The following is a 16,950-nucleotide window of genomic DNA, read 5'->3' as shown; positions in this document are numbered from 1 at the left end:
ATTATAGAGCTGCCAAAATTGGCTTTGTGACATGTTTATGACATGTTTTCTAACGATTAACGGTCAAAACCGGCTGTGTGACATGTTTATTCAACTAAAATTACTGAATTAAACCGACACTATTTGACTCTATCAATGTCCATTTCTAGCCTTACTTGTATAACATGGGACTGAGAATTGAACTAGAAAAGCTGAAAATCAGCGTTTATTTGCTCAACAAGCCACATCCTGGCCAATTGGCCATATAATATTCTATGGAGAATTGAAGACAGTATTAACAAAACATTAAATGTCATGTTCAGGTTGAAATCGTGTATGACGTCCACAAGTAAACTTCAAAAAAGAAAAAAAGCAAAAGGCAAAAAGCTTGATTGAAAAAAAAAGGGGAAGATAAATAATGCAATTGTGTATCCTACTAAGTAATCAAAATCCATTACCTACCAATTGAGCTTTGTAAAGTGAAGAAAATCACAAAGAGAATGCCATGTTAAAGAAAAGCCTTTTAATTTGTACAAAGCTCTTCTCCAATATTATCACCGTTCTAATTAAGTTCTTCCTCCTCTTCTTCTACTTGTTTGTCAACCTCTTCACTTATTTTTTAAGGTAAACTTCTTACTAACTTTATTATGTTTTCTTCCATTCCTTCAAATAATCGACGTTGCAAAGAGTATTGTACATGTAACATTAACTGTTTATCTACTATATATGCATCAATGCATGACTTGTTACTTGTTAGTGCTGCTATCTTATAGCTGGCCTCTTTCTCCTTTCTAGAAATGAGGATGACTCTGATGATGTCTTATGGTCTGATGAAGAGGAATACGAAGATGAGGATGAAGACGAAGAAGAGGAGGAGGAGGAGATATCTGAAGTTGGACATTCTCATGTTATTAACAACCATCTTGTTGCTGATATAGTGAATAATGGCCAAGGCCTGATGTTTATGTCAGAATATAAACATGGTACAGAGCATGAACATAGCAGCTCATCATGTGGGAGCTCTTTTGAAGACGCAGTTGGAAACTTTGACGGTGAAATCTTTTATGTTGAAGATGATTGTAGTAGCTCTGACTCTGAGCTTGATGAGAAACCTCATGATTTTAATGATTATGGGGTAAGTAGTGCTACAATATACCCGAGTGCCATTGAATTGAAGGAGCACAGCCAAAAGATCATGAACACAGAAGATGTCAAGGTTACAAACTTGAGTAGGGATGAAAAGTTTCTTATTTTCGACCTACCTAAATCAAAGGGCAACAAGTCATTACAAGTTGTAGAGATAGAGAAATATGAGAGATTTGAAGATACAAACACGGTAGGATCTACATCAAAAAGCTCTTCTGAATGGAGAAGCTCAATTCCTGATTCAGGCACAGAAGACCCATTTTCGTCGTCTTCAAGGAGCTGTCCCAAATGGGAGTCTTACACAGTTTATCACAAGTATGATGAAGAGATGCTCTTTCTTGACAAGATTAGCGCTCAAAAACTTCATGAAACAGGTATACACTGAAACCGTATTGCATAACTTCTTAACACATTTTATATTATTTTCTTGTCAAATTCTGACTAACAAAATGGAGTTTTGGTGTATTTAGAATCAATGAGGTCAATTAAGGTGGAGCCGAGATCAATCTCTCAAAGGATTGTACATAAGTTGGGTCAAAAGCAGAACTCTTGGGACCAAATCTATAACAAGACATATGATGAATTGGAGGCAGCGTATGTGGGTCAGATTTGCTTAGCATGGGAAGCACTCAACTGGAACTATGCCACCTTCCTGCGAAAACGAGTTTGCGACCCTAGCTGCCCAGCTTATGTAGCTCAGCAGTTCCAACAGTTTCAAGTACTTCTCCAGCGTTACATTGAGAATGAGCCCTATGAACGCGGTCGTAGGCCTCACATTTATGCACGTATCAGATGTTCTGCTCCTAATTTACTTCAAGTTCCTGAGTATCATGGTAATTATTAATCAAGAAACAATGCCATGATCATTTTCAATTTATTTACGCTGCAAAACTGTTTTCAATCCTCGTAAGATTTTGGTAATTATTAATTTTTTTGTTTACAAGATTATGAAGGGGAAGACATGGAAGAAGCTCTGAGCGCAAGAGTTACATCAGCATCATTCCTTTCAATTCTTCAAGATTCAATTCGAACATTTATGAAGTTTCTTAAAGCAGACAGGAAGACTCATTGTGAAGTTGTTACTGGTCTTTTTAAAAGACGACAAAAACGGTCCGTTGATCCGGCTGTTCTTCATGTGGTCAAAAACCATTGCAAGAAGGTTTGTTTTATGCCTCAATCATACTCTGTTGGTCTTGTACTCTTGTGTTGGGTGGTTTTACACTAATAGAGTTCTAAAACAGATCCTAACGCATACAACTCTTTTATTAGTGGGTAAAAATGGTTACTAAAAGATCTCGTTTTAACATAAATTTGTGTAAAACTGGCCTACACAAGTATATAGTTTGCGAAAGAAGAGTATTTCAGATATGATAAGTAAATCCGGTTGTATTGCAGAAGAAGATGAAACTGAAAGAAGTAGAACGCAAGAGTAGTATACTATTCCGAAAGAAAAAGATTGAAAGAGAAGAAGAAATGGAGATTTTGATGGCTTCAATTGACATAGAAGTAGTATCAAGAGTCTTGAGGATGACATTGTTAACACAGCAACAGTTAAAATGGTGTGAAGATAAGATGGATAAAGTAAGAGTTTTTGAAAGGAAGTTGCAAAGAGATTCGTCGCCTCTTTTCTTCCCAGGATATCCACCTACCAAAAGCACTTTGGTAGTAGACTCCCCATAACTATAAGTAAACTATGATCATCAATATCCTAGCACTACTACAAAATCAGTTAGAGTATAGTCATATGACAGACAAATATCTATTCCGGTACCTTTTTTTTACCAGTCTCATCATTTAGGTTATACAATAATATCTGTGTATATAAACAAATTTTTGTATGAATTTAATTGTGAGTTTGTTCAACTTACAAACTAATAATGTACTCAGTATCATATGGTTTATAATAATGTTTCATAAGATTTATGTTTGTTGTTGAAAAGGCTGTAAAAATTAATCTAGTGCTCTTTTTTTATTATAAGTACAAGACAAGGTAAATAAGGTTGGTACACATTTTTTTATTTGCGCAAAGCATAAAACGTACAAGTATTGACATGCCGCGATTGCAATTCCAAGTGAGTCCGGTTTAGTTGGATCATTGATGGGGCAACTCATTTTGTGACACTCATATTTAAGGTGGATAAAAACGCCAATTCTATTGGTAATCAAATTGAGTTGCCCCATCGATATGGTAATTAAACACATTTAGTGATGTATTATGTGTGCTTTGATTAATTTATAAATCATTTATGTGTGCATATGTTATGAGGAATAACATATGAATAGCTAAGGTAGTAGGGTGAATAAACAAAATACATGGACTACTATATTTTCTCATTAGTCTACCATCAAAGTGAAACCTGGAATTTGAGGCGTGGACATATTCTAGATCTTAATAGAGTAACAGTCACAGGAGGCACAAATGTACAATAACATGATAGCCAACACTCGGCAAAAATAATAATCTAATAACTTATAAAATAATGTTAGTTATTATTTTCCTACTATAAAAAGAATATACATCGGATATGCTACCTTAAACTTTTTGTTTTGTTTTTGAGTATATATATGTATTTTTTCTGAGCTTATTACATCAAACTTTATTTGTTTTTTAGCATATGTGTATTTTTTTCGAACTTATTAAAGTTTATAAGTTAGATTTAATTTTTTTCCCCGTCAAAACTCAAATTTAACTAAGCTTATATGTAATGTTATTAAGCTCAATGTTTAAGTGAATGAATTAAGAAACTTTATAATAAAACTCATAATTTTTAAAAAAATTCAAAAAATTTATTATAATACTCAAAAAGTTTATATACTTACTGGTTAAATAAAGATGATAATACGTTTATGGAGTATATATATAGTTGGCGTAGAAGAATTTAGTTTCTAGTGCGATATCCGATAATCAGGTCAGCTGATGGTATGTTACCAAATCCAGTGATTCATTGGATATCCCAAGTGATCCGGAGATATCCCGTTTACAACAGAAGATTACGGACGGAGTGTCCCCACAAAAATTCGTGTAAGGGACATTGCTTAAGGAGATAGCGAAAACATAAGGAATCTGGAAAAGAGGTGTATGTATGTATGTATAACTTTGTTTTGCAAAGTAGAAGAGCAATTCAAATTGCAAAGCAAGGAACATGAAGATAGAGACAAGCTTAACTTTAACTTTTCTTCCTTTTTCTCCTTTTTCTATTATAAGGTAGGGATTACCAAAGAGTGTAGAATAATGTTGATAGCTGCTGGAGCAGTTGGGATATAAACGTTGAACACGGACTCACACACAATGTATCTTATAAATGTTGAGATAGAGGAATGATAAAAGCTGGGCGAGTGGAGATTACTTTCACTGACAAACCACATTTACATACGGAGTAGTAAGAAAGTAAGAAACCCGTAACCGACGTAACCCAAAAATGATGGATACAGGGCCGGTCATTAGGGGTGTTTGGTGGATCAAGTGACAAGGGCCCAAGTTTTGAAGGGGTCTATGAGGGTGGAATTAAAAGTCCGTTATATAGGCTATAGTTGGAGGCCTTCAGTCAACTAAATTTTACTACATTAAAAACTAGATTATGGAAAGTAGTCTAGTGGTTATGCATCTTATCAAGTGATAAGAGGTCATGTGTTCTATCCTTCTTTGCGCGTCTATTGTTTTGTCTATTGAATAGTATTAGTACTTGCATTTTTACAGAGCCGAGCCCTCATTTTACAATTTTGGCTAGGATCTCAAAATGTTTAGGACCGGCCGTGGTTGAATAAGCGCATAACTCTTACTTAACACATCAACAAACTTAAGAAAACCACATAATTATACGGAGTAATACATAACTAATTTTGAATCAAATTGTTTAACAATAAACTATCACAAATCTCCAAAGCAATTCATTATATGCCTTTGACTAGATCCACGACATAATATTTGACCACATTTTTCTTCATTTATATTTGAGTAAATTAAATTTTACTCTTTTTGAAACCAATTTTTAAAAAATTATTTTCTTTTGAATTTTTTTTTTAGAATTTCTCCCTTAATTTGCATTTTTTTTTTCTAAAATTACTCCCTTGAATTGCATTTTTTCCTAAAATTGCTTCAAAACTCCAATTTAAGTTGACTTATTTCCTCCGTTTTTGAACTCTCCCTACATGTCTACATAGTTGTACCTTTCAAAGTATAGATTGGCTAAGCTACAAACGGAATAAGTTCAAAACAGACGAAATAAGTCACTTAAAGTGGAGTTTAGGAGCAATTTTAGCAAAAAAAAAAATGCAACTTAAGAGAGTAATTTTAGCAAAAAATTTGAAAAGAAAATAATTTTAAAAATTTAGATTTAAAAAGGGCGTAAAATCTAATTTACTCTTTATATTATTTTCTTATGATGGTAATGGATGATAGGGGCAATGACTTTTTTTTTTTTGATAAGGTAAGAAACTAGGTTGATCCTCTAGGGTAAGACCAACCTATTTCATCCTTTCGAATGAGAGAGGTAAGTTGAAGCCACCGGCTTTCAAACCACCTCGAAAGAGTTGGACATGAATGTCCAATAAAAGTCATGAAGTCAGCAACCTTGTTGGCTTCGAAAACAATTTTTAATTATCACTTCATCGAAGAAATGAAGATCTAATTTCACATTCTTGATAATACTAGAGATTTCCCAAAGAATTTGCCAAGTACTACGAAGTGAGTTAATAACACATAAATTATCACCCTTCACAATTAACTTTGAGATTAATTCCTAAGTGCTTAGCAGCTAAAATACCCTCTTTTAAAGCGAGAGCTTCCGCAACAAGAATAGTATTAGATTCGCACTTTTTTGCTACTAACAAATCGACTTTACCATTATGATCTCTTATACAATATCGTAAAGCAACTTTATTGCCTTCTATTCTCGAACCGTCAAAATTTAGCTTTAGAAAACTGTTTCTAGGTTTCTCCCACCAGATTTCTTCCTTACTAGTATTGATTCTAGTTGACTTGTCTTTTTCGAGATTGTTGAGATCCTTATATCTAGTCTCATTCCAGATCTTAATGCTATTATTACATAAAATAATAATTTTGCTGCTATTGATATGGACATTATTAAAGATAATGTCATTTCTATAAAACCATCCATTCCACCAAATAAAGATAATTTTAATGAAATCATCTTTTGGAATTAAGTCTTTGAGATAATTGAGTTTCATAAGAAAGCTTTGACTTGTAAGGATAACCGAACCAATCAAGGGACATTCATAAAAGAAATGATCTTTATTTTCAATATGATGGTTGTACAAAACACAATTAGGTGGGACATTAACATGACTTTTAAGAAGCCTGCTTTTCGTTGGGAGGCCATCAACACAGGGTTTCCAAGGGAAAAATTTTAATTTTGGAGGAATATTCAATTTTCAAATCCAATGAAATTCACATTTTTCAAGACTTTGATCGAACAAACCTTGTGCTAACCATGTTGCTGTTTTGGTAGAAAAATTTTCATCCACGGACAACCCCGAAAGGAAGTTATCCGAAATATCATTATGTGGCGGTGGAATGTTAGTAATCTGATTAACAACATTGTCGTTCACTAATTAGATAATTTACAAACATCCCATTGTTTATCAGAGATTATGAAATTTTTAACCAAAAGATTAAGATCAGATGTACTATCATCACCAATATTGCTGATAATTGGGTGGGAAAAGACCTAATTATCAGTCCAAAATTTAATATTGCTACCATTCCCTACCTGCCATCTCAACCCTTTTCTAAATAGAGTCTGAAGACTCATAAGTTTACGTCATTGCCACGAAGAGACTGAATTAGGCTTATGATCAAAGAGTGAACAATTTTTCAGGTATTTTTTAATAATCACTTTGACCCATATGCTTTCCTTATCCATAAGAATTTTCCATAAGAGTTTCATTTGAAGAGCTTTATTAGCTGCTTCAGAAGATTTTATCCCCAGTCCACCAACCGATTTCGGCAAACAAACTTTATGCCAACCAATCAAATTAGGGGAGCGTTGAGAAGGATTCTTATTCCAGAAAAAGTCTCAATTAATTTTATCTAACCTATTGTGGATTGATGAAGGAAGAAGGAAGCTTTGCATTTGAAAAGTTCTCTTCGAGGCCAAATTAGCATTTACCAGAACTAGTCTACCTGCTTGCGATAATGAATTCGCTTTCCATTTCGATAATGAGTGCACGAAGATTGAACAATACTTTCAAAAGTATTTTTCGTCACTCTGCTGTCAATTATAGGACATCCTAAATACTTCCCTAAATAAGCTTCCCCGTTCATACGAAGAATACCCCTAAAAGATTCACGAAGACATCGATCAATATTTCTAGTGCATTGAAAAGTAGATTTGTCAAAATTAACAAATTGTCCTGATATCGTGCAAAATTTATCTAATATAGACGTAATGGTTCTACAACTCTGATTAGAGGCTTTAGCGAAAATGATAGTGTCATCCACAAAAGTAAGAAATGGAATTTTCTCCACCTCAGCTCCAATTCTAACAACAATATCACTAGAACTAAGATCACTATTTTTTTGTAGTGATCTTGCTAAAATTTCGGCGCACATAATAAATATATACGGCGACATCGGGTCTCCCTATCGAATACCTCGAGTGGGTCTAAAGACATCGCCTGGTGTTCCATTTACTAACACCGAAAAGAAGCGCTTTTATACATTCCATAATCCAAGAAATCCACTTAGCATTAAAACCCATTTGCTTAAAAGTTTCCTCAATAAAGTTCCACTCTAGTCGGTCGTATGCTTTTTCCATATCAAGTTTAATCGCAATCCAACCTCCTTTGCCTTTTTTGCGTTTAAACGAGTTGAAAATATCGTGTGCTAAAAGAATATTATCTTGAATAAAGCGATTAGGTGTAAAAGCACCTTGAAAAGGATGTATAATCTTATGCAAGACACTCCGGAGACGATTAGCCAGTATTTTTCAAATAATTTTATAAATTGTTGAGCACAGACTAATAGGGCGAAATTGGTTTGCTGTTTGAGGATTATCAACTTTGAGAATCAATGCTATAAAAGTATGATTTATTTCTTTTAGTAATTTATCAGAGTGGAAAAATGTTAAAACTGCTTTAGTAACAGAATTTCCTACGATATCCCAATATTTTTGAAAGAACTCGGCATGAAATCTATCGGGACCTGAACATTTATCAGCAGCTAAACTAAACACAGTTTGTTTAACCTCTTCCATACTAATATTACTAGTAAAAAATTTGTTATCTTCATCTGTAATTAAGCCACTAATAGACTTAAAATCCTCATTTTTGTCAAAATTACAAAGTTGATTTTTTGTAAACCTAAGTTTAAACTCGTCATAAATTTCTTGTTTAATAAGTTCTTGATCAGTAATACAAGCACCGTTCTTATTAATAAACTGCTTAATACCATTTCTACTACGTCTAATCGTGGTATAACTTTGAAAAAACTTGGTATTGTTATCTCCAAAATTCGCTTTGGTTATACGAGATTTTTGTTGCCAATAGACACGTTTATAGTCAAGAAGTGCATTATGCTTTTTCAGCCATCTCAATTGTGCGTTTTCTAAATGGGTAATATGAGAAGAGCCTAGTTGTTTTTGAATATTTTCCAACTTTTTTCAGCAATTGAAAGTTGTCTAAAAATATTACCAAATGTAGACTGATTCCATTTCTTAGCCTTTTGTTTTAAAAATTTGCATTTTTGAGAATGACGGAACATATACGTTCCTTGAAACTGATATTGCCAACAACTTTTGACCATTTTACTAAAATCATTCCGGAGAGTCCACATGAGTTCAAAACGGAAATGAGGGGCTTTATTGTGAATTTGGTTTTGGTTATGAAACTTCACTGAGATCAGACAATGGTCTGAGCTAGTGAATACATTGTGGACAAACTGCATGTTTGGATATATACTCATCCAATTAGGATAGGCCAAGGCTCTATCAAGGATTTCAAAAATATTTTCAGACTCCGTTTTCTTTTTCCTCCAAGTAAAAAAAATTACCGGAAAAAGGGAGATCTACACAATTAGTATTACTTAAGAAACTATCTAATCTTAAACAACGCTCATTGGTAACCTTTGCACCTCCTTCTTTTTCACTACGACTCTTAATCTTGTTAAGATCCCCTAGTAATAAAAAAAGTAAATCAAGATTAAGGACAAAATTTTGAATCTCATACCAAAATTCCGACTTTTCAGCCGGTTGAGCCGGAGCATAAACAAAAATAAGGCTAAATGCCACATTCTTCGCTAAGTCACACACTTCACAAGCAATGAATCTTTTCGACTTAAATATGACATTTATCGAAAAATTCATGGAGATAGGCTCTTTCCAAAATAACCAAATACCGCTTGATAGTCCTGTACTAGGAATAAATTCACAATTATTAAACCCAAAATTAGCTATCAATAAAGTTCAGGCATAGAAGTCGATTTAGTGTCACAAATAGCTAAGATTTTAATCCCATTTGACGAGCAAAAGAAATTGAGTTCTTCGGCAAAATTCTTTCTTTTGGTACCCCTAACATTCCAAAAGGCAATATTCATGGAAAATATATTGAAACAAGATGATGCATAAGTGGCTTAAAAATGTCACGGGATGCTAAACTCCGTATAGTTAAACGCAATCATAACCAATAGAGTTCAAATGTTATGTTACATGTACAATTATTCCTAAGGCCAGTCATCCAAGTTCCGAAACATGGGGGTAATGACTTGATGAGGGAAGGAGTGAACAAGTAAGGTTATATTGAAGGAATATTCATAGAGTGAACCATTGGGAGTTTTAGCCTTTTAAGGGTTATAAACTTCTAATGCTCAAAAGGTTGACACAAATTACTTATTTAGAGCTCGTTTTTTTGGACTGAAACAGGTTTGAACTGAACTTATAGAATTTGAACTTTTCTGAACTTATTGGATCCTTCAGAACTTATAGTATCTGAACTGAACTGAACTTATATTATCTGAACTGAACTTATATGATCTAAACTGAACTTACAGGATTCGAATTTAAATTAATTTAAATTAATTTAACTTAAATGTTATTATTATTGTTGTTGTTGTTGTTGTTGTTGTTGTTGTTGTTGTTGTTGTTGTTGTTGTTGTTGTTGTTGTTGTTGTTAATAATAATAATAATAATAATAATAATAATAATACCAATAATAATAATAATAATAATAATAATAATAATAATAATAATAGTATAAAAACGCAAACTTTTATTGAGATTAAACAGAATTTTAACAAGAAATTATTGGGCAACCAAGAGAGAACATTGATAAAAAAAATATAGTCTAAAATACAAGGTAAGATAATAACATTTTTCCGCTTTATATACATTGGTTTGTTCATACATTATACTATGATTACATTACGATAAAAAATAATGAGAGGAGTGATAATTTTTTTTTTAAATAATAACGTATATATGTATCGAATAATTAATGTCAAATATTTTTGCATCGGTTTTTAAAAATAATACTCCGTATATAGCTTTTCTGAACTGAATTTATAGGATCTGAACTTATAGGATCTAAACTGAACTTATAGGATCTAAACTGAACTGAACTTATAAGATCTTAACTGAACAGAACTGAACTTATAGGATCTGATCTGAATTGAACTGAACTTATAGGATCTGAAGTGAACTTAAATTAAATGACTTTAAGTCTAAAAGAACAGGGCAATAGCCCGTTGTTTATTTAGAAGGATGTGTTTTAGTTATGAAAATTCGAACCAAATTCTAATTGTTTGTAATATATGTATTTTGCTTAACAATTCCATTGTCTATTTTTTTTTTAAAATAATACATGTGTAAATCATAGATCAAAATCCAGAATCACCAGCATCCTTACCTCGGACCATCTCCGACCAACCATATCACCCAAGGCTAGAACCAACTCAAATCCAGATCCAAATTGAGAAACTCGTCACGACTCTTGACCATCCGAGTATCTTCACCATGATTGACCATCACAAAGCTCTAATCGCCCAATATATACCACCATAACCTTTGATCAATTGAAGAATCTCAACAAATCCATGGCTAAATTGTTAAGAAAGAAAAAAAAGATGAGAATTTTAATGCATGCGTGTAAATTTTATTTTGGGAGTAGGTTGATTGAACATAGTCTTTGGATGGGGAAATTTGGCAAAAAAAAAATCCAGAAGTTTATAGTTTGAGGAATGATGAGTAATGAAGAGTGAAAACAGGTCATAGGGAAAGGCATAAAGAAATACGGAGTACGAGAAAAGGGTAAATTTTTGTTTAATAAATAAATGAAGGTAGGTAGGTAAAAAGAAATAAAGAAAGAAATAGGGTAATTTTTTGTGTAATAAATAGGGGCAACCGGTGTAACAGGTAGCTTTTCCACATGTTCTAGTATGTGAGAGAGGGTGTATTAGTTGATAGTAATCGTAGTTAAATAAAAGTATGGAGTATTTTGAGAAGGGGTGCAATAGTTTGGAGTAATCAATGATTTTTTCTGATTAACATTTTTCGGTTTAAAAAATATACATTTTTAGTGTTATTGTAATTTAATAAGACTTTATTTTTATGTTTTTAAAATTTTAGCTTTATTATTTGTATCTAATTGAGAAAAGTATTAAGTTACATCGCAATAAAATCAAAAAATTAATATTTTTATATTTTAAGAGCAATTTTTCTTTTACTATCAAAAGGATATGGATAGATCCTGATCCAGTTCAGATCCTACGGATCCGGATATGGATATGTGAATTTCAGATCCTGTAGATATGGACCGGATCTGGATCTTATAGGATCCTATCCAGATCCTATCCATTGTCATCCCTAAGTTGGAGGTATCGTGTACACAAATTTAAAATATTCGATACCATGTGCAAAGTGGTAAAGTTTAAGGATGTCACGTGAATTTTCCGTTATAATTATATAACCAATGTGCTTCACTATTTGAACTTACTAACTAGTTTTTATACCCGTGCAATGCACGAGTTAGAGTTTGATTCTCGCGTATGTATTTATCAATTATCTTTCTTTATAACTAATATAGATATTTTTCAATATTACAAGTAAATGAGTGTTAATCTAATTATGACAACTTTGTAGGTATTATATTCGAAATTTAGTATGCGGTTCTACTTTGTAGAACTTATAACCTTTTTCTACCCAACGTGCTAGGAATTGTATAGTCCATATATCATATTGGAAAATTAAATTCAAGCCTATCATTTATTGATGAGTCCGTGTTCCTCTATATATAAATTAGATATATTAGAGAATAAACAAATTCATTCGAATAAGAATAATAATTGCAAGATTAAATTCTTTTAAAATAGATGTACTAATTAATAAATTACCATGAAGTGCACTTTATAGAATTGGGCCGATTTCGTAAGTGGCTTAGCGAAAAGAAAAATGAGTTACTTTATTTATCTAGCCATTTTCCTTCTTAAGAATTATATATATATATATATATATATATATATATATATATATATATATATATATATATATATATATATATATATATATATATATATATTCGGTCGGGGTCAGGTGCGAACTAAAGTACGGTATGAACCGTACGAACTACTCTATTGGGCCGTCAAATTACCATTAATCCATTACACTGTTCTTTTAAATCCTAGTCAGACACCCTATGCTTTTAAACTTTCACCTCCTCCTTTTACAACAAACTCCCTGCAACCTCACCACCACCACCATTACTGCCGGAGCACCGCCATAGCTCACGACGGCGTAGCTCCGAGGCCACCATCAACGGCGCCATTCTTATTCCTCTGTCCTTTTCTTTCCGGCATAGTCCTCATCATCACCCGTCTCGAGATAGTTAAAGGTGAATATGTTGGTGTGGTTTTGTTGAAGCGGTCCGGTCGATTTAATAGTGGAAAGAGAGGGTGATAAAGATGTGTGACGAATGAAGCTTCATTGTCATCGTTTATTGTAGATCTCGCATTTCGATTGAATTTTGCAAAAAAAAAAAAATACTAACAACGATAATCTGGGTATTTCTCAATTTGTAAAAAAAATACTAACAACGATAAGCTTCATTTGTCTCTTGAACCAGGTTTGCAGCGTCAAGATTTATGGAGGAGAATATGCAATCGGGTATTCAAATCTGCAATACCGATGTCGTTGTGGTTAGTTTTTTTTTCCTACCACTAATAAATTGTCGATTGAAACTTAACTTCTAGAAATCAATAATCAATAATTGAGGGCTACATATGAGAAAATTCAATCAAAAAAAATCTATACTCCCAGATACACCTATCAATACTCTAGATACACAAATTGATTTGTGTATCCAAGAGTATTGATATGTGTATCTGAGATACTAACTTGTGTATCTAGGGTGGTTATGGGGGGCAGGGTTTGTGTGGTGGTCAAGGGAAATAACTGTCGGCCTCTTGTACAGAATCCTATGAGAGCTTAGTTTGTGCAATGTTTGAACTACTTAGATTTGTCGATTGTCGTAGCTGGTAATTGATGCATTCGATTTAGATGTAGTAGTATTTTTGTTCTACCAAAGGTCAGATTTTAAGAAGAACTTGCTGAAGTCATTTAACTGTTTAAGACAATGATTCAAGTCAGTCAATCCTACTACGGAGCTAAAGCTTTGTTGGGTGTTGAGTTCTCGTTGTAGTCAAGTTCCGAACTGATGTGTACTCTTGTACTAGTGTTTTGTTTATTGTATGATTAACTTGATGCAATAAAGAGTTACACTTTCATCGGAAGAAACTTAAGTGAATCTCTACAGATTTTTATAATTTTTGCCTTGTACACAGGTACCTCTATTTTGTAAATTAATTTTTTTTCCGAAGTGAATTATTATTTATTGGTGTCAACCATTTGATTTAGTTAAGATTGGATCCACTTAGGACCATAATCTGGGCAAATTTTCTCCATGTAAAATGGTCATATTTGATGTTGGCTTGATAAATTAGTCAGGTTATAGTAGCAAACATATCAGAAAACTCAAAAAAACATATCATGTGACGCAAAAGTGTTATCTGCACCATCCGGTTTACCTAGCGTTTGATATACTTCACATTGTCAATAGCAAAATGCAAATAGCATCCCCGATACACATGGTATTACACTAGATACACAAATCGATTTGTGTATCTAGTAGTAATACCATGTGTATCCGGTAGTAACACGTGTATTTGTTGTATCTAGTACTTTTAAGACGACTTCCATAGTTTATTTCTAGCCCTCTGAATCAAGTAAAGGCATACTCTTGGGAAAGGATTACGAAGAAGATAAATAAAGGTATATTTTAATGTCTATGCTACTTTGGTTACACTTTTTACTCGATACACAAATCGATATAAGTTTAACCACGGTTGTCGTTTATTATTCATTTCATTAAAGATTTATGAATTACAATTTTCGTACGATCTTTTAAATTGATTGTCTTTATACCTGGTGCAATCTGGTCGAATTTTGTAGGATATCGGTTTGGTTAAGAACTTTTGTCTTTGCTTTTCTCTTCATCCATTGCATTGATTTGTCTTGAAGAAGATTTGCGGTTTAGTAAACCGAGCTACTTCATTATTTGAATACCTCTCCACTCTAATCATGTCATTTTTGCATCAAAATTTTAATGATAACCTGCAAGTTGAAGACAACTTATCATATATTCCTTTCCTGCAGGTTCATCTTTGTTTGATTTTCCGTTTCTTGAACTCACAAATTTTGTCATAAATTTTAGTTCTCAATCAAATTATTCAGTGTTACCGGAAGATAAAAAACTATAAGGATAAATTATTCTCAGATGAGTATAATGAGGTTCGCCTCAAGGGAAACTCAAATGGTCGGTGAACTCTCCTGTGACATGACGACAAAGTGCATAGTATTGAGATGGCATGAGTTGAATGATGGAGAAGGATGAAGCCAATACGACGACAAGCTGTTGCTATTGGATGCCTCATCATTTATTGCAGATGTTCTTGATGTAGTTGAATACTTTCAGTAGGATTGGAGATCAGGTAACCGAGTCTCTCTCGTAAGGGTTTGGTTGGTCCAAGCTCTCGGTGCACCAGGTTGCATAATCAAAGGGAATAGTGTTTGTCTATGTAAACTTAAATGAATGGTCTAACCGGATCCATACAAGTTATGGTTGTGTTAACGAAGATACAGCTGATGAAATCATGATATATCATAATAGGAATGTGCTTTTTTGAACATTGCTTGAACGAGTTTTTTGAAATCATGCTTTTTTGAACGAACGTCTACACAATGGATATTAGCCTCACTATCTCATCTTCCCCGAGCACGTCCTCAATAAATCATCAGCTTCCAACAAAAGAAAGGTGAGTAATGTCACTTGACTCAGCAGCCCAACTCCTGATATTTCGAACGAAACACGGCACAAAAGAACCATTTGAGGCGTAGTAACTAGCAATGACTCTCCGACACTGTATTAACGGAGGTGGGCTTACAGGGCCAACTGTTATGTTTACAAGCGGTGGATTTGGATTAGAGAAGAAAATATATGACAAAACCAAATAAGAATGCCCCCATATATAAAAGTTTGAGATGTCCGTCGAAGGGACTTGTATTCAATATTGCAAAGATTTCATCTTCTCCCTTTTGTCTTTGACCAATATACTATCACATACCTGCATGACCAACCAAGTAGTCGTAATCTACAATTTTCGAGTTTGTTTAATGATAGAATTGAATAAAATCTTTAACTAGGGGTTCGTCTTCATTTGAAAATGAAAATATTATGGTGCTGATTTTCGTGACTTGATAAAATGCAAATAAAAGTTTTACTCTCCAAATTGATTGTCCTCAAACTGTTGATTATGGTCCTGATTAGGCTAGCTTGGTTGAGCTCGTAACTAATCTATTAAAAGACATCCACTAACATAAGCTACACCATACACCAGGCTAGCTTGCTTTTTTCAAGTAATATTTTACGTATACCTAGACTATTATTTTATGTATTTAAGTAATTCGTACGATTTGCACTGTAAGATGTATCTAGTGAGGTAAAAGAGTGTATCTAGCAAGGTAAAGACTTGTATCTAGCAAGCTAAAGGAATGTATCTAGCTTGCCAGATATGTGTATCTAGCAAGGTAAATAAGTGTATCTACCAAGGTAAAGGTTTGTATCTAACAATCTAAAGGAGTGTATCTAGCAAGGTAAAAGAGTGTATCTTGCATGTCATAGATGTGTATCTAGTAAGATAAATAAATGTATCTAGCATGCCAGAGATGTGTGTCTAACAAGGTAAAGAAGTGTATTTAGCATTTAAATAAGTGTTTCTAGCAAGCTAAAGGAGTGTATCTGACACTCTAATGGAGTGTATCTAGAATAATATAGACATGTATCCTACAATTTATCAAATAAAAATAGATTTCCCACGCATTTTTTAAAAATAGTTATACTTGAAGAAGATTTTGTTGCAAATCAACTCATCTCTAATCATCGTCTTAATCTATACCATACATCCATTTTATCAGCCGAACTCCTTACGGCAATAATGACGGCAATAAGTCGGTAACGATTAAAAAAACTTTCATTATCCTTTATTCTTCGGCAATAACGATGGCAATAAGTCGGTAACGATGTCGAATCCTTTATCGAACAAGGGGCGTTTGATTACATCTTTCACAAACCCTTATCACCCACGTTTTTCGTCCATCAGTCGATCAAACCGCCTCAATAAGAACCCCATTACCACCAACGGAGAAATTTCCGACCGATATGCAGCCTTTTTTATTGGAAAAGAAAAGCACAGAAGACCAACAAACTATAGCAAACACAAAACAAAGCACAGCAAACTACACATATACATTGACACTTCACAAC

General features: G+C 33.3%; 1 protein-coding gene across 1 annotated transcript; it reads left to right on the top strand.

The window, feature by feature from the left end:
* Positions 1-340: 340 nt before the first annotated feature.
* Positions 341-3,064, top strand: LOC141600435 (uncharacterized). The gene is made up of 5 exons (XM_074420673.1): positions 341-603; positions 775-1,499; positions 1,596-1,958; positions 2,070-2,284; positions 2,521-3,064. Exons 1-5 carry the CDS (start codon positions 485-487, stop codon positions 2,803-2,805), a joined length of 1,707 nt encoding a protein of 568 aa, XP_074276774.1. The 5' UTR covers positions 341-484; the 3' UTR covers positions 2,806-3,064.
* The last annotated feature ends 13,886 nt before the right edge of the window (positions 3,065-16,950 follow it).

Source organism: Silene latifolia, chromosome 9 (assembly GCF_048544455.1).
Source record: "Silene latifolia isolate original U9 population chromosome 9, ASM4854445v1, whole genome shotgun sequence".
Lineage (NCBI taxonomy): Eukaryota > Viridiplantae > Streptophyta > Magnoliopsida > Caryophyllales > Caryophyllaceae > Silene > Silene latifolia.
This window is presented reverse-complemented; position numbering and strand designations above follow the sequence as displayed.